The following is a 27,460-nucleotide window of genomic DNA, read 5'->3' as shown; positions in this document are numbered from 1 at the left end:
ACTGTCCTAGACACTCCTCACAGTGTTTTTGTAAGGCTTCGTGGTATAACATCTACTCTGAAATGAGTATTAATTTCCCCCTGAGCCTGTGTTTACTATCATGTGTTGCTTTCTGGCTTGTATCTAGTGAGAAGAGGGAGGGGGGAAATCAACTTGCCAATGAGACATAATAACTGCAATCTAAGTAGCTGATAGGTGCAAATTATAGGGTTAAATTAATTTTCATCTAGAAGCATGATCTTAATATATGTGCTGTGACTATGTGTAGCTAAATATTCTTTGCGATGCCTTCAGTACCTACGAGCTTTGGGCAATATTTACTTCCCTCCCCTTTCCCCAATTCCTCTTCAGCTATTTTCTTACCTTGTACAGGATAGTAGCCCTTCAGAGAAAGACACTGCTAATTCAGATACAATGTTTAGTTTCATTTATTCATCTTGATATTGTGCCCTCCCTGGCAGAAGCCATGCTTAGGGTGGCTAATATACATATTAAATCACAAAAGTTATATGAGTTACAAAACAACATTAAAACATTCAATACACTTTCTTTAGATCCATGTTATCCATAAATACATACCATCATCGGGGGAGGGGAGATTTATCCTTAACAAAGGCCCACAATTTACTAGCTGAAAAACACAAAAAGACAAACCTGACTAGACTATCCCAAGTCCCTTAGCCCACTGTCTAAAGTAACAATATAGCCCAGTAGCAATTCTCCTAACCCCCTGCTGCATCTCTGAAATTCTGCCAACAATCTGGCAGACACAGATCCTCCAGGAGGGTATCACAAATGGACTAACTAAAAATCTACAACTCAGTTCCTAGTGAACCCAACAACATCTTTCCCTGTTTCAACCAGAAATTTTATAAAGTTCATCAGTGCCACAACCAGTCAGGAGTCGATTTGGAAGCTCCAGGTATCATCAGGCAACTGTTTGAGAGAAGCAGCTTTGCTGTCAATGACAGTGGACATTTATATATGCACTGTATCTAGAACTAATGCAGGATCCGCCTGAAATTAATACTGTTGTAATTAACCATAATGCTGGCAGGAATGATTGCTTGTTTTCACACACTTTCACGTGATGATATGTGGCTCCCATGGCACCCACACCCAGTTCTATTTATAATAAAGTCTTGCTGGAGGGTTTAAATGTGCTGAATGTTCTGTCTGAGACAACTGTGGGTGGGGTGAGGGGAGAACACTTGTGTTTCTGTAGGTCTGTTTTGATAACAAACAAAAAGCCTAGAGCTGTTTGGAGTCTTCCTGTGTGCTGAAAGCCCTGTCCTCTAAAACTTGGAGCTCTGCCCAAAGTTCCCTTTGTTTCTGAATATTTACCAGATTTGGCCCATAAGATTGTATCTTTATTCATACTCCTAGGGGATTGGAAACATTACTCTTCTATTTTTTTTAATTGTTTTTATTCTCTTGTCTTTATTGTGGCTTGCTGAAATAATGGAGGATATGTCAAAGTATTAGTGCTACTTCTAATACAAGGCCCAATCTTATCTGAAACTATGGTTCCATAATCTGTATGTATTTGTCATTTGTGAGACATGGTTGAATGTAATCTTCTAGCTGATACTGTGATGATAAACTCTTTGATGTTTTAAACTTAGTCCCAAGAGCTAGATTCAGATGTTAGGTGATCAAATATGATTGTAGGAACATAGAACATTCCACTAATGGTTAGTTAGGATAAGTCAAACCATGCCTTAAAACTGGTGTGTTAGCCAAATTTTTAATATGGTTTCCCATGACATACAGTGATATCCTTGCTGAAATCCAATATTTATTGGAAAACCAGAATTTGGGTGAGTTTGTGAAGCCAGAACTTGGCTCACAGACAGTAACCATAGTTAAACCATGGCTTCATGTTATATCTGAACTGAGTCAAATTGAATCTTAAAAGATCTTAAAGCTTGCTTGTGCTAGTTTATTTTAACTTGTCAATAATAATTGTCTTTTTGTTGTTGTTGGACACTTAAAGCGGGTTCTTATTTAGTTTGGAGCTGTCCTACAAAATATGATTCTGCTGTTGAGCAAGCCACTAATCCTGATTTTGGAAGCTGAAACACAACCTCTGTTTGTTAGTTTGGATGTTAACAGCAAGTTACTGTTTTCCTTGAAAGCAGGAGTAACTAGGATGGATATATCAATGGCATGCTTGCAGAGATGATTTTTGTGCCATCTGTTTTCTTTTTTGTTGTGCCATTGTAATTTTCTTTACACCATTTATATATAAAATGACAGCCAAAAATGCACCCATTTTAATAGCAAAATGTCTGTTAAATTTTGTAATACAGTCAGTGATTGCAGTTCTGTTTTGAACTTGTAAATCAAACCATTGTTGTAATGATATTCAGGGTCATCCTTACTAATTAGCTTGCAGCAAATCATCTTCAAGAACTCTTCGAAGACAGGAGATGTGCCACAAGACTGGAGGAGGACGAATGTTATCCCAGTCTTCAAAAACAAAATGATGATCCAAGAAACTACAGGGCCGGTCAGTTTGACGCAGTGGTGTAGATGCAATGGGGACATCTGGGGACATATGCCCCGGGCAGCCCCCATTGAGTCATGTGGGGGTGGGAAATTGCCCCTCACACTTCAGGCCTCGGCCCGTCCCTCGGGCAGCAGACGACTAGGGTGCGGCATGGAGCAGTCAGGCACCACCCAGGCTGGCCTCTTGGGCCATCAACATCATACAGCAACCTTCAATAAACGTATCAATAAACATAGGATCAATAAACATAGCATCATAACATCATAAACATAATATAAATATAACAACATAGACATAGCATTATAATACCACATATTAGCTAGTAGAAAAAACATCCCAAAAAGCCAGTTTGCACAGAAAAAAACAGGTAGAAATGAGAAAGAAAGAAATAAAAAGAAGAAAAAGATAGAAAGGAGCAGTAATCTGGACTCATCTGCCACCCGTTCAACAGCTAAGGAGAAGAAATGCATCATACCACCACCCACCTGGCCAACTGCCGCCCAGCCAGGTATAGGTGGTCCCTATGCTGGAACAGGTGGCCGTCTCACTCACCTATTCCGCAACAACTTTGGACCTAAGAATAAAACACTAGCAACTACACTAACCTAGATCCACCTAACACAGGGCACTTTTGCACATGCAGAATAATGTTCTTTCAATCCACTTTCGCAACTGTTTGCAAGTGGATTTTGTTCTTTCACACAGTAAAATCCAGCTGCAAAGTGCATTGGAAGTAGAATGAAAGTGTATTATTCTGCATATATGAAAGTGCTCTACCTTAGCTTAAATATCTAACTGTCTGTGTCCCACTAACTGCTAAAATTTCTTCCTTCTTTCTCTTAGTTGCCATGTGTTGTTTGGTTTTTAGTGTTGTAATGTTATATTTTAAATGATGGATTTTTAAAATATATGTAACTTTTTGTATTTTATTGTTGTACACCGCCCAGAGCCTTTCAGGTGTGGGTGGTATATTCAATCAATCAATCAATCAATCAATCAATCAATCAATCAATCAATCAATCAATCAATCAATCAATCAATACTAACCAATACATTCTAATTACCTACACTATCCTATACCAAGTTCTGTGGCCTAACTACCCCCAGTTAAGTTCCTAAGTAGCTTCTATGTAGACAGTCACTTGAACCATTCCACTAGTAGACATAAGACTAATCAAATAGCTCCCCCGTATGATCAAGCCTGGTAACAACCAGGGGATAGGTTCGAGAATGGAGGCAGCCACAGGTGACCCAGCAGCTTCACGCAGTCTCAGCGGCCTCCACAGAGGGCCTGCAGTGCTTTCAACAGCCAACAGCCCCGACAGAGCCCAATGACTCTGGGTTGGCCAACAGGCCACAGACGGTCCAGTGGGCTCTCTCAATCCCTTCAAATACAGATTTGATATAGGTGAGGGCAAGTCCAGACAAGTTTTTACTGTGTCCTTGTGGGTATGTTAGCCAATGTAGAGAATGAGCTTCCCATTCTAGCACTGTACCGCTAGGCACCCCAAGCGTTGGCAGAATAGGTAGAGACGTCACTGTCTTAAAATAGAGCCCCCACCCACCTACCCATCATGGGTCGGTCTGGCAACAGTGTAAGTTCAATACTTATTATATTTTATTGTGTGTTTGTTGTAATTGGCCTTAGTTTTGGAAGGGTGGGATGTATATTTTTAAACAAATATTCAATGAGATTTGGCTAATTATTGTAATGAGTAGGTGAATGTTTTTACCCTGTTCCAAAACCTTCCCCTATGGCAAAATGGATGATGTGTGTTTCATAAGGCAACATTTTGTGAAGTGTTCATCCCTTTCCATTCATCTCAGACCTGTCAGAGGGTCACTGTGCAGTCAATGATTGTGCCAACTTTTCCCTAAAATTTGTTACTGGTATATTTTGTTTAATACATATGCTCTTGGGTCTTCATTACATAAAAGATCTACATTTGAGCTGAATGCGGTATGCTTTTATTAATACTTAAACACATTTATTAATACTTAAACACCAATACTTAAATACATAGCATGGTGTATTTTACCTTGTCTTACATTAACATACCAATTTTAAAAGGAAAATGTCAGTGTCTCAATGTTATCCTGCGGTACTTCCTACTAATGGGCCAATATTTAGCATCAAGCATAGAAAATGTTCGTGGTTGAAGACTGGTCTGCTACCAATTAAAACAAATGAACAAACAAAAATTAGTTGCACAGAGTCAAATCGGTATAGATCCAAGTACTTCATCAAACTGCTTCAGTTTAACTGATAACAAGAAATTAAGACTGTAGACCTGAATGTGTTCATTCTACAGGAATGGTATGAATGTCAGGTGTACTTCAGATTCTTTGATTTTTGAGAACCAGTTTTCATACTGCTTACTCTGAGCTTTAGGTCTGGTGAAATGGTAGGAATGCCTTCAGTTTGAGAGGTGCTTCATTAGTTACATACCACTAGAACAGGAGTAGGGAACCTGCGGCTCTTCTGCCCTTGCACTGCAGCTCCACGAGCCGAGCTGCTGGCCCCATCCTTGCCCACCCTGCAGGCAGCCGGGTGGACGCATCCATGCGCTTCTCAGAATGAGCGGAGTAAAAGGTAAAAAAAAACCCAATATATACAGTGTTATCTTTATTTTAAATGTCAAAAATTATTTGTGGCTCCAAGTGTTTTCTTTTCCCATGGAAAACGGGTCCAAATGGCTCTTTGAGTGTTAAAGGTTCCCTACCCCTGCACTAGAAAAACAAAACTCAATGAAGTGTTTTTCTAGTACAATGTGGAAAGATGGGCAAGTCCATCACATAGTGAGTTTTGTGAACTCCATATGATCCCTCTGGATCTTACTGTAGTTGAGATGTACAAATCTTGTTTCATGTGTTACAGAAGTGGGGAAAGCAGAAGTTCAGATCACTTGTATTTGTGCTTTCTTTGCTTCATCAAGTTCTTCAAAGGAGGTCAAAAAGGGTTCATCTCTATTTGAAGTTCCATTATGGTACATTAGCATAAAACCAGAAATATAAGAATTTTCTGCAGAAAGATGGTGCAGTGTGATAGTATCTCCCCTTCCCATGCCAGCATCTGATCTCTTCTTCCCTTGTAAAGTCTGTACCTCTTAAGCTGACCTCCCAGTTCAGCATAAATTGAACAGAGTGCTGCTTCTTAAAGAAGTATTACTGAATGGAAACCTATGACTCCCCATTCTCTAACTTGATAGATCCACCCTAACAAACCTAAAGACATTAGTCAAGTTTTGGGCTCTATTGACATTAATAGGACATTCACAAGATTATTATAGTCTGGTGTAGTTGGTGTAGTTGGTTTGTGTGCATTGTGGAACTCTGCAATGAGTTCACTGTGCAGTCATACCTCTTTCCCTCCCATAAAGAGAATTGGAGCTTCATGAACAGGTACTTTGTTTATGATCTTGCAAAGCAGTAGGGCTACTTAGTATTCATATTTCCACAGAAGAGCACCTATGTCTCGTCTCTCTTTAGTCAGGAGACACTCATGTGGAAATACACACAAATTGAGATAAGCATATGAGCAGAAGCTATGATTGAGCAATGTCTATTGGCAGGGATTTAATAGCTGTTTGAGTCTGTAAGGCAAATATTAAGTATGATGTACTTGGGATAGTTACAGGATCCAGTCATTCAGTGTTTATTGGTACTTCAAGTGATTTTACAAAGTTAAGGGGTAGGGCTTATTCATTACTTCTAACTAAGACAATAGAAGTGGACAAAAGCTAGCATGAGATAAGAGAGGAGGGTAATGGAAGAAAAACTGTATATTATATTTTTATTTACAAAAACAAGTCCGATGTTTTATTTAGCTTGGGCTTTTAACAATAACAATCTGACAAATGTTAGATTTTCATATAATAATGTCATTCTGCAAAACTGGAAAAACTCTGGATATAGTTTTTCTGTTTCATAAAAGTAAGTACTATTTATGAAATGGAGAGGAAAATCAAAACACACATTTGACGGAATAGGAGAACTTAAAGATCTTTTGAGTGCCATCATATGTAGAATTTCTTCTGTCTAAACTAGCTGATTTTAAATGGGTTTAAACTGAACTAAAGCTACTGTTCTACTCGTAGTCTCTCAGCTTCATCTTTAGATTAATCAATAGTTAAGAAATTTAAAATGTTTGGATAAGAAAGAACTCATCTTTGAAAGTGTTCCTCAGCAGCCAGAACTTTGACTTCTTTATTCACATATGTCAGCCATTTTAAAGGAGTCTTCTTCTGCCCCTTGCTGAAATCTTTCTGCTTGCTGAAATCATAAAGTTTTACATTGGTCATAATTTCTTGGATCCAGAATGCACTGTGAAGCTACAGACACAGCAGACACAAGCAGCTAAGCTTTCAGACAGAAATACCCACAGCCTAGAGCAAACAGATGCCCATTTTATCCTCTTTGTTTCTCGTATGGATTTTAAGCTCAGTTTGCCTAACAGTCCTTGTTTGAAAGCCCAAGGAAACCTGTCTGTCTTCTTACAGAGTCTCACCTCTATTGATCTGCTCTTGAACACAATGTAGAAATAATAACTGGTTCAAAACACAGCACATAACTATTGTTGTGGGTCAACCATTATGTACATGTGATCCCAGGTACTTGTATCTTTACATTGGCTTTCTGTTTGTTTCTGCATTTAATTCAAGGTGATGGTTTTAACCTTTATAAGTCATCAGAACCTGGTACATTTATACCTTTGGTACTTATATTAATCCAGTCGTATAGGCTTTATTAACAGTCAGGTGCGTATCTGACATGGGGAGTCAAATGTTCTCGGGTGCCCCCCATTTGGTCATGTGGGGGGGGGCAGAATTTCTGTTTCATTTGTGTTTTTTGTCTTTTTTAGTGTTTTTTAGTGTTTTACCAGTTTTTGGCCTTCAGGGGGTGGGGTTTTTAGGCTAGCAGCACCAAAACTTCAGAGATTTTTTGGGAGATTCTCCTGATGATACCACCCAGGTTTGGTGAGGTTTGGCTAGGGGGCCCAAAGTTATGGACTTCCAAAAAGGTTGCCCCATCCCCCATTGTTTCCAATGGGAGCCAATAGAAGATAGGGCTACACCTTTGATGGTCCGTAACTTTGGACCCCCTGGACCAAACTGGGTGGTATCATCAGGAGAGTCTCCTAAAGATACCTGGAAATTTTGGTGCTGCTAGCTTAACAATTGCACCCCTGACAGCAGGCACCCCCCAAATTTCCCTAGATTCTTTTTTAAAATCACCCCCTTTGGCATGGATTTAAAGGGAGAATCTGAGGTCTCCAGTTTAAACATTGAAAGTGATGGTGTTTCAGGGTGGGGGAGAATCCACCCCAAAACAGCATCACTTTCAATGTTTCTTTAACTGGGGTCCCAGATTCTCCCTCTAAGGTGGATTTAAAAGAAGAATCTGGGCTCCCTAGTTTAAACACCATTGAAAGTGATTCTGCTTGTGGGTGGATTCCACTGGAGGTATTTTATGAGAGATGATGCTGACATTTGTTTGGTCAGTGTTTTTCTGGGGGTAATTTGTGAGAGATTTACATGCTTAATACCCACTTGCACTGGCTTGGAGCTGTTTCCCAGGCTAACACCTACCTCATAGGTTTGGTGTGAGGACAAAATTAGGAAAGAGAGTTGGTGGGGAGAGAACCATGTATGTTTTGCTGAGGGTGGGAGGTGAGCTGGTTCAAAAAATCATTGTTTAGTCATGGTGGGGGAGGGTCGCTGCCCATATGATGTGGGGGGGTACCAAAGGTTTTGTCCCTGGGCTTCAGTTCACCTAGATACGCCTCTGTTAACAATGCTTCCAGTTAAGTAAGACAATCTGTTTCAGTCTAAGTTTTGGACTAGTTGCCACAGTAAATGAGGAAAATTTCTTAAAGTAGTTGAGTAACTTCTTCAAAAGAAAACCGTTTAAAAGAACCTTGACCATGTTTAATTGTTTATATCCAGAGTAGTCTAGTGGCTTATTGGTTCGCTTCTTTTATTATCTGTCGTCTTTTAATTTGCATTGACTTTTTTAAGATTTGGTATTTAAGTAGTTTTGAGTCTAGCCTTCAGTGAAAAACAGGATATAAGCATTTTAAACAAATAATAAATACTAATTTTAATGAATAGGAAATACTATTGCATTGTGGGTGCAATAACAAAATGGCTGCCACAAAATGGCTGCCCGAGAAGTTGGAGCCAGCCACAAATTGATTGTCACAGTTTAATATTAGTAACACAGTGTAGATCTCTGTGCTGTGATGGCAGCTGCTACCAAAACAATGCTTTTTAAAATCTGCATAGCGAATCAAATCTCCAATAGTAAATCAGAAGCCTTTCTGGGCAAAAGCCTTATCTGGCCCCATCCACTTCCTAAAAACACTTGGCAGGCTCTATGGTGCCTGCAAGCACCATGTTGGGAACGCCAGTGTAGACATTGCAGACACAGCTTGCTTCTGCTCACGCGAATGTCCTGTTGAGCAGTCATAGTTGTTGCAAATTTTGAGTGGCGATGCAGAGTCCACATAGGAGAATCATTTCCCCAAGCATTCTATCACAAATGTCACCAGAGGGATTTTTGCTGGCTTTAGAAAAAATAGTAGTTATTGTTTCACTTATAGTGATACAGCAAATACTAGTTTTAAGAAGGAAATCAGCAAAAAGCTCTCCAGTAGCACAGGAGGGAATGGTATGTACGAGAGGATGATGACAGTAGAATGGCCCTGAATGTGATAGTAGTGGGTTTTTCAAAAATATGCTTTTCCATCCACATAACATAAACTTCAGTTTTTAAACCTTCGCAGTGAAGACTGCATATTATATACTGTGGGTGAGGTTTATTCTCATTTCTAACCGGCTTATTTTTGGCTTTTCATTGATTTTAAAAAAAACACCAATTTGGTTTTTTCCTCAACAGGTCATTGTGTACACTGGTGTGTAAGTGGACCTACTCTTCAGAGAAAGGCTGGGATGATAGTTTCTGGAGTGAGATTGCATTAGAAGATCTGTTGGCAGATAAGTACATAAAAATAGGTATCTTAAGTACTTTATCTTAAATACTTTGTATGATTTTAAAAAACATAGAACTAAGTGATTCTCATGTGCATGTTAATGGGAAATTTATCAGAAATAATAGAAGAAATAACTTCTGCAAAATAGCAGCCTTGTAGTATTTACAGTACATTTTGTGTACAACTTGAAGAAAGCTATGGTTTTAATGACCTTTGGCTTAATTTTTCCATCATGGCCCAGCGCAGATGTAATTTTGGCACCATCTGATATGTATTAGAAATTTGGAAGTCAGCCTCAAAAACATATGCTCCTTTCTCCCATTTTCTCTTTTCTCTGGAGAAGTTTCCTCCTTCCTGCCCATTTAAAGGATACATTGGCCACAAGTTTAAGTGTGTGTAACTCTAAGTTACTTTTTTAAGGAGAATCTGAAATCAAGGTTTAAGATTGGTTTCTGATTTGACATTAAGAAGAGTCTTGCTTTTTGTTAGTTCTGGTAAGTTGGTGGTGACATTGTTATCATTGTTTCTTGGCATCAAACTTTTAAATAATGTGAAGGTAATTTGCTCCATAGCTTGGAGAAGGGGCTATGCATATTCAAGGCTGGCTCTTTCACTTAACTGCAGAGAAAAGGTAGCCAACTTCATAGCTATACCAGTCTCAGTCATGAAATAGACTTGTGACAGAATAATATATGTTAAGATAAATATATTGAAGAAGTCTGTGTAGCTTTCTCTGAAGGAAATGTGCATAGGATTGAGGCCCTAGTCTTATGCCTTCTGGAGGAAAGAGCATATGGAAAAACTTTTCCCACATTTCAACTATTGGTAGGTTAGAGTACAGAATAATGTGCATGTGTGCCAGACCAGAATGGTAAAGGTGGAACAGAGAACACAGGATAAATATGTACTTCCTATAACATTGGTTTACTGTAGAATGAAATCTCCAACAGTGAGAGCAATGCAGTTAACAGGATTTAGGATAACTAGAGAAGATACACCCGAGTATCACTCAGAACCTGGTGTACGTTTCTTATTGATTTTTTTTACACTGACTCTCCACCATGTTTAGGCCTCAGCTTACAAAATCTACCAAAATATAACCTATTAATAATCCAGGCATACATAACTGATGGATACACTTATTTATTTATCCATTTATATGTTTCCAGAATGTTAGTAAAAATAGTAGAAAGAAGATTGCAAAGTAGCCAGGTTGTATCAGTATTTGCTGGGTGGACTGAGGATCCTGCAGGTTTGCTCCTGCATTTGTAGTGCTGATGCAAAGTAACCTGGCCTTAAAATGCTGTGCTTTACATCCTTTGTGACCTGCACTGAGCTTGTTATACTGTCTTCATGTTGCTTTGAACTTTCCCAAGGCCTTGGGTTTAATTAGACTGTTAGCTTTGCTAATTGCAGAATATTTATGGCAGATTTCCATTAAAAATCTATAATGTTCATTTACCAGAAATGTTTCAGGGTAGCTTTAAAAAAAGCGTTCCTTGTTAAGCTAATGGATTTTTAATGGCTGTCCTAAGTAGACAAGTCCTTAATGAGAGTGTTATCATACAAGAATTAAAAAACTCTATTCTTTAAAGTTAATCACCTGAATTTTTTAACACTTTGATTTAACAAATTTCGAAAACAGTTTAATGGATTTAGCTAAGTAAAAATAATTTGATGCCAGTAATGAAATCTATGGAGCTTTCTGGTGTTTAAATAGAGATGTAGGAAGTAATTTCTGGACACATTTGAAAGCTGTGGTTGAAAACGTTTTCTGATGCTGCTTATTGCAGTCGTGTCTTTTCTCCTTTTATCTGTTTTGTACAAACAGAGATTTGTATAGCACTTGTATACCACTGTGCGGGGTAAGCAGGGAAACCCTTGGATGTCTCTACTGTGCTTGTTTCTGTAAGTAAGGCAAAGTCACAGCTGGCACGAGACAGCCCTAGTGTTTGAAGGTATAGGGTGCTATAGGTTACAAAGACCCAGTGGTATTCTCTGCAAATAAACAAACCTACTTGGACCTCTTCCTGCCGAACAGTTGCATTCCTGTGCAGAAGATGGTGTGACCTAGGAAGTACATGGCAAATAAATGAACAAACAAACAAACAAACAAACAAATAAATAAATGAGAAAAAATTGTTTTCCTACTATTTGGGTATAGGGTGGGGGGTGAGGGATGTTCTGATATTTTTCAGCTGTTTTTAAAGGTACTGGCAGCAAAATTGTAGGGCAACTGCTGGTGCCTGTCTTTTAAATAACCCCTAAATTCCAAGTCCAATTTAAAACTGGCAGAATCATACCAAGCTCCAGGAGATACAGAAAAACAGTGCAATGGGGGAGAAACCCCCTCACCTCTGGGACTCCTTTTCTGGGAGACCCAATTATAACTGGAACATACTGATAAGGTATTTTTGGATATATATTTAGCTTGGTTATGTCTGAGCTCACATCCCTAGTGTGATCATGTTGTGGTGCTGGAATGAGTGGTGTATAGGGCTTCAGCCTTGAGGGCCCTGATGCCACTTGCATCCTGTGCAGCAGAGTGTAAGATGTGGCTGCTAAATCTTTGGCATTTCTTTCCCCAATTTATGTATTTTGCTTAAAGACCATCTTGACAGTTATTACTAGATGCATCTTTTAGCTTTCTTTTGGTGGTGGGAGAACACTAAAGGAGAATTATCAGCAAGTAAATAGATTAAAAGAAATTTGAGTACCCTAATGCCTTGGCCCTGCAGAAGACAATTTTTAAATATAAATTATTTATTACGTGGGAGCTAAGGATTGAATGCAATATTTATATGGTGCATTTCAAGGACGGAGGAAAGCAGCCTTTTCAAGTGACTAACACTGCAGTCCTAAGCAGAATTGTGCCTTTCTTAAGTCTATTGAAGTTAATGGGTTTAGAAAGTGGTGAATCTGTTTAGAATTCCACTACAAATATGCATGTTGCAAATGAAAATAAATTTCTTAAATAAAAGTAACACTTTCATATAATGAAACTAGGATGAGAATCATGGAGAATAACTATGTAATAATTGCTCAGGAATTTGGACATTTTCAATCTTGCACATTTACAGAAGGATTTTTTCCCCCTTCCTCTTAAATTATGAACATAAAAACAAGATCCATGAGATTCAAGCCCTAAACACGTGCAAGGCAAAAAGTTCGTGTGTTGGTTGTCCTCGTTGTGACTTTAAGTTTGCAATTTCAACCTTTCAGAGAACCTGACTCAGGAAATAGAATTATTGTGGCAGGTTTAATAGAAAGTAAATTTAATTTATCTTGGCATCCTGATTAGAACGTTTCTGCAGGTGTGTCTACTTCAGACATGTCCCATTTGTCTTGACACTGAACTATATCCATAGCTGCTCAATTCATGGACTTTTCCCCTAATTTAGGCTAGGAACGTAGATGAATTCAGTCTGGGACTATTTACTGTTTGATTTTTGATTTTTGTTGTTGTTGTTGTTATTCTGCCTTGTGGTAATTTTTATCCTGGGTATGTGAATGGGTACTTCAATTTGTTTAATCTTGCAACAACCTTGTGAGTCTGGTTAGACTGAGGGAATAACTGAATGACTGAATCAAGGCAGAGTGATGATTTATGTGCATCTCACCATTTTTAGTCTAACCACCTAATGATTACACAATAGTACCTCCCACTTCAGTAAAATGTTTATGTGGTAGTGGTGGAAAATGCTGTGCGGCCACAGCTGACTTATGGTAACCCTGGAGGCTTTTCAAGACAAGAACTGTTCAGGGGTGACTTGCAGTTGCCTTCCTTTGCATAGTACGGCTGAACTTCCTTGGTGGCCTTCCATAAAAGTAGAAACCATGGATGTCCCTGCTTCCTTTCTGAGATCTGATGAAACTAGGCTACATGTCAATTCAATTCATAATGCTTACATTATATCTATCTTGGTGATTCAAAAGTGAAAGAGCAATCAGGTTGGGTAGTGTTCATGGCCAAAAACTTCAGCAAATGGGTAAATTCTCAGGCTTTGCATATGTGATCTGAACTCGTGATGTATGTAGGGCTGTATGCAACTGGACCTTCAAAACAAGGAGGCATGATCCTGACCATACCGCCATGCATTTATTTCTGCATGCTAAACATCTGCATGGGGAGTCTCTACCTCACTCTGGTTTCTCAATCATGTGTAATATATGTTTCGTTATCTGCATGCCCAGTGCAATTGTAGTTATTCTTACAAATATTGACCATGCATGTAATCCCATACTGGTTAATTAATAATTTCTTATAATTAAAGATACAGAGGATCTTATAATTAAAGATCCTCTGAAGATGCCAGCCACAGATACAGGTGATTTAGCACAAGATTCCTCATGTGAAAGCTACTGGTCACAGTTTTACATAACACCTACATTCAGTTTCCCTTTTTTTCATGTGTTTGTAAGTTATGCAGAACCTTTTACACTTTACAGGCTTTCCTCTGAACCTATTATACATCAAAATATGGGGTTTCACTTGATATAACCAATCTACAGACCTGACCTCTTGCATTTCCCTGGTTAGATTAAACTTTCAGGGTTGCAATAATCTGTGCTTATTGTGTTCTTCTGTTTTAGATTATGAATAATGACATACTTAACAGTATAGATCTGAGCCTTGAATTGTTGTGAACTTTATTGATTCAGTCAGTTTCAGCCTAAAAGTAGTAGTAGGTTTGTGGAAAGAAAGAAAGAAAGAAAGAAAGAAAGAAAGAAAGAAAGAAAGAAAGAAAGAAAGAAAGAAAGAAAGAAAGAAAGAAAGAAAGAAAGAAAGAAAGAAAGAAAGAAAGAAAGCTACTGTGCAGCAGATTCTAGTGTGTATGTTTTCTGATGAAAGTAAGGACTGTCATGGTATTATAAAACATAGGTAGACATTAACAATTCCATTTAAATGTTTATGAACTGTGGACCTTTTGGGTGCTGAAGTGTGCAATCTGTTTTTTAAACAGGCTGATAAATTTTAATCCCCACTCTTCTACTTAAGGGGCTACTTAAGGGACCAAGTAATGATTTTTCACTGAATTACAGTGCTTTATACTTAGCCTGTTTTTCTAGAACAATTCACATTAGTTTTGATATTGGAAAATGATGTGCTGTAGTTATACCTGGAGTTGTCAGTATTCCACATTAAAAAACAAACACTGATGTAGCACAAGGATTGTTTTTATAAATATATCATCACTATATCTGTGATGCAACTACATGTGTTCAAACTTCACTTCATATTAATAATAAAATGCACCCTCCCCCATTTTGGAACCTGGTCATTTTTAATATATATTTCTTTATTCCAAGGGGGCTCTCTTTCATCCTCCCCTCTTCTGATTTCCTTCCAATAAAGAATGTGATACTTCCTGGACTAACTGTGCTTGGAAACAACGAGGGCAGGAAGATATAGCAAATATGATATAAGTAAACTAATGCTGCTTTTTCTGATTCTGAAGGGAGCAGGCATGGATGCATATCCAGACTTTTATTAGGTACACATTTGTTTTTAGAAACTGAAGAGGAAACTAGCCTTTTACCCTATCTTCCTAAGCAGAGATGTTCAAATTGGAATTATTTTCTCTCTAGGCTTTCAGTGGGCTTAGAAGGGTGTAACTGTGCTTATGATGACACTGTTAGTGTAGCAAGGCAAAAGTACAAACTTAGACTTCAGTGTCATCTAAGGACAAGGAAGAGGACAATTTGTATTATTATTACCCCAGTGCCTTCATCATTCACTGTTCCTGCTGGGAAGAACTGGGACCAAAGACTTTCCATATGTTTTTTTTTTCTGGGGAGGGGGGGACCTTATCCATTATGGCGAAAAGCAGCTGGCGCTATCTATCTCTGGTAGCTAAGTATTAGTCCTGTTCAACGTAGTATTTCTTTTACAGCTATTGTGGAGCCTTTACTGAGTAGCAGTTTCAACTTCTTTTACAGTCTAATGTACCTGAGAACAGTTTTATAAATTGTGCTTTAAAATGCTATATGTTTTATATGGGCGGTTTCTATGTGAATGCTGGATTTTAATAGTTTTTCAGTTGTTATAACTTTTATAGTTTTTTAAAATTACTATGCTTACTTTGTAAGCCTCAAGCAGACTCTATGGAGAAGCAGTATAGAAATCATCCAAATAAATGACAAGGATTGAGGAGCTGATATTTCTTTCTGTGAGGTGAAATTGTGCTATGATGGATCAAACCTTCTTTCCTTTCCACAAGTCAGTGTTGTAGATTCCTGAAGTCACAGGACAGGCTATTTTTATTAACTTTTTCAGTTAATCTTTATTATATAGGCTAGATGAAAACCTGTGCAGTTTGTGTCATGAATTATGGGACAGAGCAGAAGATTTTTACTATACACTCAAAGGACTCAGTTGCAATTTCACATAAAAGTAGTCCTCCAAGGCAAGTTAAAAGCTGCTCTTGAATGGGTGAATGTATCATAGCTGAGTCAACTGGTCCCCCACTTTTGTTTTGTTGTTTTTAAAGGCTAGTAAGTATTAAAATTGCTGATTCTATTAATATTAGTGCCAACTTTGGATTCTGTAATTTACTCACTAAAGATACACAGTTGTCCACTTAATGTGTTATGGCTGGTAAACAACTGGTTACCATGGCAATTGCCCAGAAAGGTGTCCATTCATTGGTACCACATACATAGCTTTTAACAAAAAAGAACATAGCAAATTCCAAAGCTAGTCATCAGGAAAGGATAAAGGAAAGGTTTCAGACAGGTTCTTCCTTTGGTAAACTTGTTTCTCACTTCACACAGGGAAAAGTCCTCCTCTAAAAATGGGCAGTCTGCTGGGAAATAGAAGTGCTATGGATTAAGACCGCAATAAGAAAGGCTCTGTTCTCAGCTGTTTTATGTGAAACAAAAGGTTATTTGCCTTCAGAGTTGTTCAAGATACCTTTAGTGTAGTAGTACTGCTCATCAGTCTTATGTGCATAAGTTTCACACTATCATTGCTTACAGTAGAGAGTATTGCCTTATTGTTTATTCTCTCAGCTTCATGTGCAGAGGGGGAAATAGTGTCTAGAAAAGTGTACTCATAGCTGGTAAGTCAAAGAAGTATGATAGCAAGCATTTTTATACTTACCAGATAAAATCTTGAACACTTTCTCCCTCAGCTGACATAATCCCTTTAAGGAATGGTCACACTTTCAGCTGTCTGCTGAAATTTTTCTTTTCTTGACCCTCTGTAGTTTTACTGATTATGTTACATTTGTATATACAAAGTCACGAGAGGGAGAAGGCCAGCTACAAGTATTGGACACACATTACTACTACTACACACACATATACTGTTTAATAGATAAAACAGAATATTTTCTGGTTTCATTATGTTGATGCTGCACAATAATAATAATAATACTACACACACATACTTCCTTACTAGCAGGATACCCGAGCTTCGCTATGGAGATTATAAAAAAGGCCTCCTCCTCTTCCCTCCCCTCCCTTGCATGCCAGCCCTCCCTCCCTCCCCTCCCCTTCCCTTGCATGACACCCCTCACTCCTTCCCCTTCCCCTCCCTCCAGCTTAGGTGTGTGTGGGTGTAATATGTCCAGATGCCACCCTTCCTCCTCCCTCTCTCCCCTTGCATGCCAAATCCTCACTCACTTCCCTTCCCTTGCATGGCAAAAAAACCCAAACAACAGAAAAATACTAAAAATATGAAACGTACCTGATAAAATTACCCTTGAAGTTTGAAATGGCATGAATTCATAAAAATATACATACTGGAAAAATACTGGAAAAATATCGGAACGCATTTTATTATGGAAAATACCCTTTAAAGGTTGTAAATTTAAGGACCTCATAAAATAAAAGATCCTTTAAAAACACTGAGAATACAAAAACATAGTGAAAATATTAAAATTACCTGATAAAAATACCGTGGAAAGTTTCTAAAATGTAATGAATCTATGTAAACACCATTAATCCATTTACAACAGGATGAGGCTCTAATACAAGATTAAACATTAAAATTTGCAAATACAGTGGTACCTTTGGTTTCAAGGATTCTCGGTTTTCAGCCATTCTCTTTCGGACGAATTTTACCATTTCATAATGAAAACCGAGGTACTACTGTAATCACTACTCCTAGCTTCGGTAGTCTACATATACTTTCATACTTAATAACTCTGGTTAAGCATACAGTTTTCATTTCTCCCCTAGATTAAGTACGCTCAAAACTTCCCTGTAAACAATATTCTTGGTTTTTTCCTCCTGGCTGAAGAACAACGACTAAGCTGTCAGGTGAACTAACTCTGGAGCACTCTGAATGTCCCTCTCATTGTTATCACCCCCAACAAAGTATATCTGAAGAAATGACGGCTGCTGCTGAGGTCCCGTCATGAGGCTTCCTATCCTGTGGTAGACCTATCCCTGCACTTTGAATGTTGGCATGAAATTGCTCTCTTTCACCTCTCGGGTTCCAAAATATGTCATTTGGAAGCATCCATTGTATTTCCAGGAATCAAAAGAAAGTGTTCTGCCATTGGATGCTGATGCGTGAGAAGGCTGTGAAGAGGTTCAAGGTAGGGTTGAATGGCAGGGAGCTGAACTTTACCGCTACTGCAGCACATTCCTGGGGGCTCATCCCGCCACTTCAGAGCATGACACCAAGCACTGGGCAATCGAAGTCCGAGATCAGTCACCTTGTCTCCACAGTAATCAATGTGAGATCCATATTCAAAACCCGACAAATATTTTTTAGTCCAAGGTGATAATTTGATTTGTAATCTTTTTAAATTGTATTTGGCTGTAGCAGTCTGGTTAACATGAGGGTTATTAGAGGAATACTTTTTCACAGCCTCTCTAAGAACTTCGGGGTGACATTCAGCATACCTCATCACAGCCTGTCTGTGAATTTCTGGGTTATTTTTCGCATATTTTGCAGCAGCTTCCTGTAGTTGTCTTTTTCTAATCGAATCTGTAAATCACTTTCTGCGTTTAATCCCCCTCCTCCCTTTAGCTGTTTCAATAAGTTTTCCCATTTTTTTGTGGTAAAATTAGGTGCCTCGACTTATATGCGGGTCGACTTATACATGCGTATATATGGTATACATATGTATGTATGTATGTATGTATGTATGTATGTATGTATGTATGTATGTATGTATGTATATATAAACTCTTAAATATTAATATTAAGTAATCCTTGGGAATATCTTCAACTACTGTGTTGTCAAAGCAGCCATCTGGAAAGCTCCATGGCCCAGATTTAGGAAACATACCTCAGAGTGTGAGCCACAGTGGAGATTACTGTACGAAATATTTTACTGCTTAGTGTATCAAGGCAAGGTGTTTTCCCATGGTTGAATAGAGCAGCACCAATATTTCCATTTGGTAAGTATTTATTTTTACCCTATAGTGAAGGACATGCACTTTCCATATGCTCAAAGATCCTGCTTTGAATCTTATTAGTTCATTCAGCTACTGTACTCTTTTAACACACAAAGCATTCTTGGGTTGTAGCCCAAACCCCTTACTACCATATTGTGTCAACTCATACATGCACTCCAATAAAGCCCCACACTGGTACAATTTATTTACATAGTATTCTGATGGATCAGCAAAGCAGCTAAGAAAGATATATATGTATATTCTTCTCAGGATCTGTATATGAATAAACATGTACATGCACACATCTCCATGTTGGTGAATTTTCCTCTAGCCCTTGAGTATTTTATGTCCATGGTTGTTTGTCTTGGTTTTACTATCCACAATTCTAGGCTTGATTCATGATGACTCCTATGCGACTCTGTGTTTTACTTGCTTGTTATACTTGTTATACTGTGTTATACTTGTTATAGTGTGTTATACAGAAGTCATGTGACTCTGATGTTATACTTGCAGTTCAGCCTTTTTATTTTATTTTTCGTGTTGTGCTTGCCTCTGTTTCAACATATTAACTTTTGTGTTTTTATGTCCTATATGATTAATGATGTTTTTATCTTCTTGTAAACTGCCTTGAACCCTGCTTTAACAGGGGAAGAGTGACATATAAATTATTATTATATTTGATATCACAGCTGCCAGTTCTTTAGCTGGTTGTTGGTCTTTCATCACAATTTGAGCCTTGCCCAGAGGCTTAGAAAGTTGTAATGAATCAGTGTAGTATTTGTGCCAATCCCAGCAGAGCTGCCTTCTGAATCTGACAGATGTTGATTTGAAGATGTTTCAAGTGCTGCCCTAGGGTTTTCAGAATGATGCTCAGGGTACTGATTACCACTGGGACAACCTCAGCTGGTTTGTGCCATAGCCGCTGCATCTCGAAGTCTGTTGTTATTGTTGCTATTTAATTTTGTTTAATATCATAGCTGCCAGTTTTTAGCTGGTTGTTGGCCTTTTATTACAATTCAGGCCGGTCTAGTGTTTTTGGAATGTTATTGTTGTTATATGCCCACTGGTCTGGACATTCTGAAAAACCTTTTTTGTTAACTCTATTCCTTTCTGGAGCTAGAAGCCTTTGTCTCAATCTACCACCTTATACCCTCCAGAGTTCAGACCACCATACCCTCCAGAGAAACTATATTTATTCACTGAAAAAATTATGCCACCTCTTCACACACCTGCTCAAGGTGGCTCAAAAAATGAAACAGGATGAAATCATAAAAACATAAAATAATTCAAATTTACAACCTTTAAAAGTCCAGAAATGTGAAAGCCTATAAAGCCAAAAACATAAGACATTTAGCATTGTAAATGGTCTTTGATCCTTGTAATAAGCTAGGTGCTGATTTTTTAAAAATAAAGATGAAACCCCAAGTTGAAAGAAATACCCTGGCACTGTGGCCAGTCCTCCTGCTGGCCAGCTATGTGCCGTGTTGCTGACTTAGAGTGGCAGGAACCTCTCCCCAAATCTTGTCTTGGGCCATTTTTTCATGACCAAATTGCTCTGTGGTAGATCCTAGATTTTACATGCCACAGGGCTCTTTCCCCCTGTTTTTGATTCTGCATGGCTCCCTGATTCTTCCCAGGAGTCGAGGCAGGACTGGTACGTTTTGCCCCAGCTGTTTTTGCGCAAGCCCAGGGCTTTCCCATTTGCACCATGAGCTCTTCCGTTTCCCACATTCTGATTGGCTGATTCTCCCTGCATTTCCCCACTCACTTTCACTGTGGAAAAAAAAACCAGAAGGACAAATCGTGGATCTTAGACAGAAAAGGGTGCAGAGGCACCGGGAATGGCAGGGTGCCGATTCTCTCTCACACAAGGATTTCTGTCAGAAAAGTGGGGTGTGAATGCGCTGGGAATGGCAGAGCACCAATTCTCTCTCACACACAAGGATCTCTGTCAGAAAAATTGGGTGTGTTGGTGCCAGCAACGTCAGAGCGCCAATTTTCTCTCTCACACAAGAATTTCAGTCAGAAAAGTGATTGGTGGGGCAGGCCAGAGCGGCAAGGCGGGAAAATGGCCCGGTTCTGCTGCTGTGGTGTTTTCATGACAGCGGAAGCATTCAGAGGCAAGCAGAGGCATTTCAAAAGAACCTCCAATTTGGCAGTTTTTAAAAGCTGCTGGGAAAAGGGGAAATGGCGGTGCAACTCAGGGGCAGACCCAATGCAGCTTCAAGGACTGTGAAGAATTCCAGGCTGCACTGGGATATTCCCCATGCTAACAACGGTACAATTTGGCCTTGAAAAAACTGCCTTGGTGTGGGGCAAGCATGGCATTGTGAGTGGCTCAGCCTTGGAATCCCCCCTCTTCTGCCCCCTTGATCTCAAACTCCTTCCCCTCTCTACTCCTTCTCCTTCCCTGTTTTTCCAACCCCAACCTCTTCGCCAGATTGTTTTTAACCCCTCTTCTTACTCTTTTAAGACTTATCCTATTGCCTTCTTGTTTTCTCTCTCCCCCACCCCTTTTCCTCCCTTCCCACTCAAAACTAAGAGCTCCTGTAGAGAAGTTCTAACTTTATATGTCTCTGAAATCCACTTGAATGTAGCCTCATTCAATTCCTTTTATCTAAATCATGGATAAACCATTCATTTATCTAAATCATGGATAAATTCATTGTTGGTCATAAGCGGTTAAACTGTTACAATTAACATTATGAAATAAAATACATGCAGGATTATTCGTGCTTGGTAAAGAAAATAAGGGGTATGTGTGAGTTTGAAATAAAAAGTTCATTTGTTGAGTGAGAGGGCAAAAGAACTTTTTTGGAACAATAAAGTTGGCTTTCATTTTCACCAGACTGATGAATGTTTACTTTTTCTTGTGTCTGCTCAGGAAATGCAGTTCTGCCTCCAGGAGCTCCAGTTGGAAATGGGCTAACACCAGATGCTGCAAAAGACCTTGGCCTTCCTAGTGGTATTGCTGTGGCTGCATCTCTTATTGATGCACATGCTGGAGGAATAGGTATTCTAATAAACAATTGATGCCTTTGTTCTCTTTACGTTGCAAAGATTATGCTGCAACTGTGATAGTGCAGGCTGAAGATTACAGAGGTTTCAGGGTGTCAGGACCATGCCTGTCAGTACCTTGATGTCTTGCTGTGTGTGATTTGCAAATATTTCCCTGTTTCCCTCTTCCTTTCCTGGCAATCTCCTGGCACCAGCCCATCTTCAAAGAGGTGTGAAAGGTTCCCAGGTTCTTTGAAGCTTTGCAGTGTCATTGTAGTAGAAACTGTAGTGGACATTTGGTGTGGGGCGAAACGGGGGGGGGGGGTTGTTAAAGGATATAGGTCCTGAATCTGAGCTCTCTAGCTCAGATCCTGCTTTACATTGCTACACTTCGTATCACCTGGAATAAACTGCTTTTGGACTTTTCTACGGTCTCTGTTATTTCCACGTTCAAGAGTCTGACACAGGGCAGGATCAGTCTATTTCATTTCTGTGACCCATTTGACATAATTAAGACAGGAAACCTTATGACAGAAAGACTTGGGGAAAGGAGTTAATAGGTTTGTGTCAGCATGTTGCAAGGTTACTCTGGATAAAGTGGGTTTTTAAGCCATTTTAGTCCTATAGCTCTCTAATTCTGCGAAGTTATTGCACATGAGGAAATTATAAAAAAAGAAAATGTATTTTAAAAAATGGAAGTCCAGTTTGACTGATGAAGAATATGAGAGGGAACACAAATGGTGGCAAAAGAGAAGCAAGTTAGCTGTAAGGGAGGCAAAAAAGGATTATGAGGAACGCATGGCTGCGAACATCAAGACCAGCAACAAACAGTTCTTCAAGTACGTCAAAAGCAGGAAGCCAGCAAGGGAAGCGGTAGGCCCGTTAGATGACAAAGGAACAAAGGGTGTGCTAAAAGATGACAGGGAGATTGCAGAGAAGCTGAATGAATTATTTGCATCTGTCTTCACCCAAGAGGAGGTGAAGACAATTCCTGCACCTGAACCAAGCTTCTTAGGAGGCGAATCCGAGGAACTAGCGAAGATAGTGGTAGACAAGGAAGAAGTTCTGGCAGCCATTGATAAACTGCATTCACCCAAGAGTTCTTAAAGAGCTCAAGTATGAAGTTGCTGATCTTCTCACTTTAATATGCAATTTATTCCTGAAATCTGCCTCCATCCCTGAAGACTGGAAGATGGCCAATGTCACACCAATCTTTAAGAAAGGATCTGGGGGGGACCCGGGAAATTACAGGCCAGTCAGTTTGACATCTGTTCCTGGTAAATTAGTAGAATCTATCATTAAAGATAAAATTATAAAACATATAGAAAAGCAAGACCTGCTGAGAAAGAGTCAGCATGGCTTTTGCAGAGGCAAATCCTGTCTTACAAACTTACTAGAGTTCTTTGAGGGTGTAAAAAGGGATGTGGATAAGGGGGAACCAGTGGACATTGTCTACTTGGATTTCCAAAAGGCTTTTGACAAAGTTTTTTTTTTTTTGTTAAACTTATAGGCTGCCTTATCCCCGAGGGGCTTAAGGCGGCTCACAATATGGCTGTTCAATCGAACAGCAAATCAACAACATAAAACATTAAAACCATTAAAACCTAAGCAGCAGTTTGCAACAATAAAAGCTATAAATTAAACAACCAGATTTATAAAACAGAGTTGTTTAAAACAGGCGCCCGATCGAAGGCCAAAAAGAAGGGAGGGAGTAGGCAGGGCCTGTGATGGAATCCATAAATAAATCAGGCCCAGCCATAATAAGATGGAAGCTTGGCAGCCTCAGTTCCGATTTGATTGCAGTTCCCGATTGGGGGGGCAGTAAATCCACGGCTGGCCTCTCCGAAGGCCCGGTGGAATAACTCCGTCTTGCAGGCCCTGCGGAACTCACCCGGACAGCTGGAGGTAGGGCATTCCACCAGGCAGGGGCCAGAGCCGTAAAGGCTCTGGCCCGGGTCGAGGCCAGCCGTATCATCGCGGGACCAGGGGTCACCAGCAAATCAGCCGCTGCCGAGCGCAGCGACCTATGTGGGACATAAGGGGTGATGCGGTCCCGCAGGTATGTTCCTCACCAGTTCCTCACCAGAGACTATTGAGAAAACTCAGCAATCAAGGAATAAGAGGGGAAGTCCTCCTATGGATTAAAAACTGGTTGAGAAACAGGAAGCAAAGAGTGGGTGTAAATGGGAAATTCTCACAATGGAGAGATGTAAGGAGTGGTGTCCCCCAAGGATCTGTTTTGGGACCAGTGCTCTTTAACCTATTCATAAATGACCTGGAAGTAGGGGTGGGTAGATGTGGTGTGCCAAAGTTGCAGATGATACCAAATTAAAGGTAGTGTGAATTACGAGAACCATGAGGATTCTGAGAGCTCCAAAGCGGACCTTGATAGAGGAGATTAGGTGAGTGGGAGGCTAAGAAATGGCAAATGCACAGTTCAATGTAGCAAAATGTAAAGTGATGCACATAGGGGCAAAAATCCAAACTTCACATACTGCGCTACAAGGGGTCAGTGCTGTGAGTCACAGACCAGGAAAGGGATTTGGGCATCTTAGTTGATAGTTCCATGGGAATGTCAACTCAATGCATGGCAGCTGTGAAAAAGGCAAACTCTATGCTGGGGATAATTAGGAAAGGAATTGAGAATAAAACTGCAAAGATTGTCATGCCCTTATATAAAGCAGTGGTGCGACGGCACTTGGAGTACTGTGTTCAGTTCTGGTTGCCACATCTCAAAAAGGATATTGAAGAGATAGAAAAAGTGCAGAGAAGGGCAACAAGGATGATTGAGGGACCCCAGCACCTTCCTTATGAGGAGAGGCTGCAGCTACCAATCTTGATTCTCTTTGATCTGAGGTTGCAAATGCCTTAATAGTCCAGGTGCTCGGGAGCAACAGCCACAGAAGGCCATTGCTTTCACATCCTGCATGTGAGCTCCCAATGGCATCTGGTGGGCCACTGCGAGTAGCAGAGAGCTGGACTAGATGGACTCTGGTCTGATCCAGCTGGCTTGTTCTTATGTTCTTATGTTCTTATGTTATTCCTCCAACCATCCACCATCTGTTTTGCTTGAAATATATTAGCAACCTTCATATTTAAAAAAAATTAAGTTGTACTCTTTCATCCAATTATGACATAGATATCTCATTGAAATGAAGATGAATCTAAAAACTGCCCTTCTCATTGATCCTCATGAAATGTTCCTTACTCCATGATGTTGTCTCTGTGTAAAGTACAGTTGTGCAACACAGTCTCCTCAATCTGTTATATCATGCAAATGGTGAGTTCCAAACATAAAAACATGTATCTATATAGGTCATCTTGAAAGACCTAGAGCTGAAATCATACGTAGCATAGGCCGTTTTCAGATTATGGAAACTAAACCCAATCTATATTGTTGGGTTTCATAGTTCACCAATCTCTAAACTAGACCGTTTCTTAAAAGCTTTGCCTCAATCCAGCTAAAGTTAGTTGTGACTTGATCTTGGTGGAACCCGTGGAACAAATTATTGGCAACTTATTTAAAACCCATTTTTAAAAAAATAGAAAATGTTCTTCTAAAAATTAATTTTAAAAAACTGATCTTTTTTAATCCTTTACATTTTTACTTGGAAGCTTTCCACTAAGTTCAAGGATGTAATTCACAAATAAATTTGACTACGATAATAGCTCTTTTTTAAAAAAAAGTAGGTAGGCCAGAACTTGTGGCATTATAAAATATGGTTAACACTGTGGCTTTGTAGCATTCATGAAATTTGTGAATCCATACAGTTTGGGTAGGTGGAAAAATGTCTATTTTGTTTATTTTGGCTTTCCTTGTTCTCCTGGTATATACAGCTTGTTTAGTTGTATAGTCCATTTTAAAATGATCATAGAAACCAGCAGTCCCTTTCCAGAGAGGTGAGAGAAGTATTATACTGAGCAGTGTTTGCACATGAACTGATGTTTGTCACATCTTGTAGACAAACTGTGGTTTGTACAATAAATTCTAACTAATCATGTTGTCTGAATGAAGCCATAGCCTCTGATAGGCCAATGTATCTCAGATGGCTGTGCAGGAAATAACACAACATTTGAGTGATATAGCAAACATAGACTTCCTTTTCACCTTCTATTCTGATTACTTAAATTAAGGGATTTGCTTTCTAAATAAACCTGATGCAAAAACTGGAAAGTTGGCATAAATATTGCTTGATGTTTATTTTTGTATGAATAACAGATTTTGCTGCGTGACTCATTAATAGCAATATGATTCATGCAGTTTTGTACTAGTTTTGGTGATCCTTTCTTTAATTGACATGAACATTCTGAAGTACAGAAAGTATCTTAAACAACTTTGTTCACTTCTAATTATAGCACTGCTTTGTACCGGAAATTGCCTGCTGGCTTTCTCTGTGCAAAACTGTTAACACAATGTAGAATATTTGCCTATACGTAGGGCAAAGTAAGAAATCTTAATTGGTAGCAGGAAGTCCTAATTGTTTCTGTTCGTCACAAATGAATAATTGTCATGTGAGCTTGATACACCCTTGGAGTAATCCACTAGTCATGAAGAGGCTATCTTTTATAAAAGCTGTTGGGAGCTAAGCATGTAAATGTCATGTCTGTCAGTGGGACAATAGTAGTGCCCAAAATATACTGAGAAACATTTAATTGGCACAGTTAACTTGAGTTAGTTGTGAGAAAACGTTCTGTAAAACTTATGGAAAGTGACTTTTTTCTCTTTTTACTTTTTGAGAATGAATAATCTTTGGTTAAATGGCTGATTAAGATTTTGGATTATGTCCTTGCATTTCAAGGTTGCATCCGCATACTATCTGCATAGTTTTTCATACAGAGTCTAATATAATTGTACCATCAGTGAAGTATGAACAAATACAATAGGCTCTAAAAAACTGTTGGTAGGCTCAGGGCATCCACCAAAGGGGCCACCCCTCCTGACTTTCCTTCCCCACTTGGCCCCGCTTCACCAACTTCCTCCTTGCCTTTCTCCTCTTACTGGATGACTGTACTGATATGCAAGGGTTACTGATGCCCACTGATGGGGCAGCCCCTACTACCTTTTCTCCCCCCTAAGCTCCATGTCACCATCTCCCTCCTCCTCCTCCTGGATGCCTGTATTACCATACAACAGTTACTGGCACAGTTGGAGTCACCAGCAGTCACAACCTTCCCACAGGCAGCAGCTGACACCTGTGCCTGGTCCTGTGCAGGCAGCTACCATGGTACAATGACTGTAGTTATTCAGCAGTGGGGAAGAAGGGTGAGTGTGCAAGAGAGTGAGTAACCACCACATTCCATTGTTCTGTTTGTGTTGTTTTTAACCCAGTCTGTGTAAGTCCTGCCCCCAAGCCATGTGTGTGTGGTGATTGGCTGGAAGTGAGTCATTACCACCATGGCTAGCCTTTTTTATAATAGGATTCTAACTTCAGTAGGATCTAGTGATATACACCATATACCCTGACTAGTCTCAGAAAAATTCTATTTTCTAGCACTCAGCTAAAACACTTAAAATTGAAAATGGATACCACTTTTTCTCATCAGTTATTCTGTGGAGGGGGAAAGGGTAACAAAAGGCAAGGAGAAATCGTTGAAAACTGGAGAAG

At 39.4% G+C, this 27,460-nt stretch overlaps 1 protein-coding gene across 6 annotated transcripts in view; it reads left to right on the top strand.

The window, feature by feature from the left end:
* Positions 1–27,460, top strand: part of FGGY (FGGY carbohydrate kinase domain containing) — a 176,410-nt gene that overhangs the window by 63,612 nt on the left and 85,338 nt on the right. For 4 of the 6 annotated variants that reach the window (XM_048496640.1, XM_048496639.1, XM_048496637.1 and 1 more), the window contains exons 6-7: positions 9,410–9,525; positions 21,742–21,870. In XM_048496640.1, coding sequence (XP_048352597.1) covers positions 9,410–9,525; positions 21,742–21,870 — 245 coding nt within the window. Of the gene's footprint in view, positions 1–9,409; positions 9,526–18,014; positions 18,050–21,741; positions 21,871–27,460 lie in introns of those variants that run through there. The other 2 variants (XM_048496642.1, XM_048496641.1) reach the window with 2 other exon arrangements.

The sequence above is a fragment of the Sphaerodactylus townsendi genome, linkage group LG05 (genome assembly GCF_021028975.2).
Source record: "Sphaerodactylus townsendi isolate TG3544 linkage group LG05, MPM_Stown_v2.3, whole genome shotgun sequence".
In the NCBI taxonomy this organism is placed as follows: Eukaryota; Metazoa; Chordata; class Lepidosauria; order Squamata; family Sphaerodactylidae; genus Sphaerodactylus; species Sphaerodactylus townsendi.
Note: the sequence above shows the minus strand (reverse complement) of the source record. Positions and strands in the feature narration are given on the sequence as shown.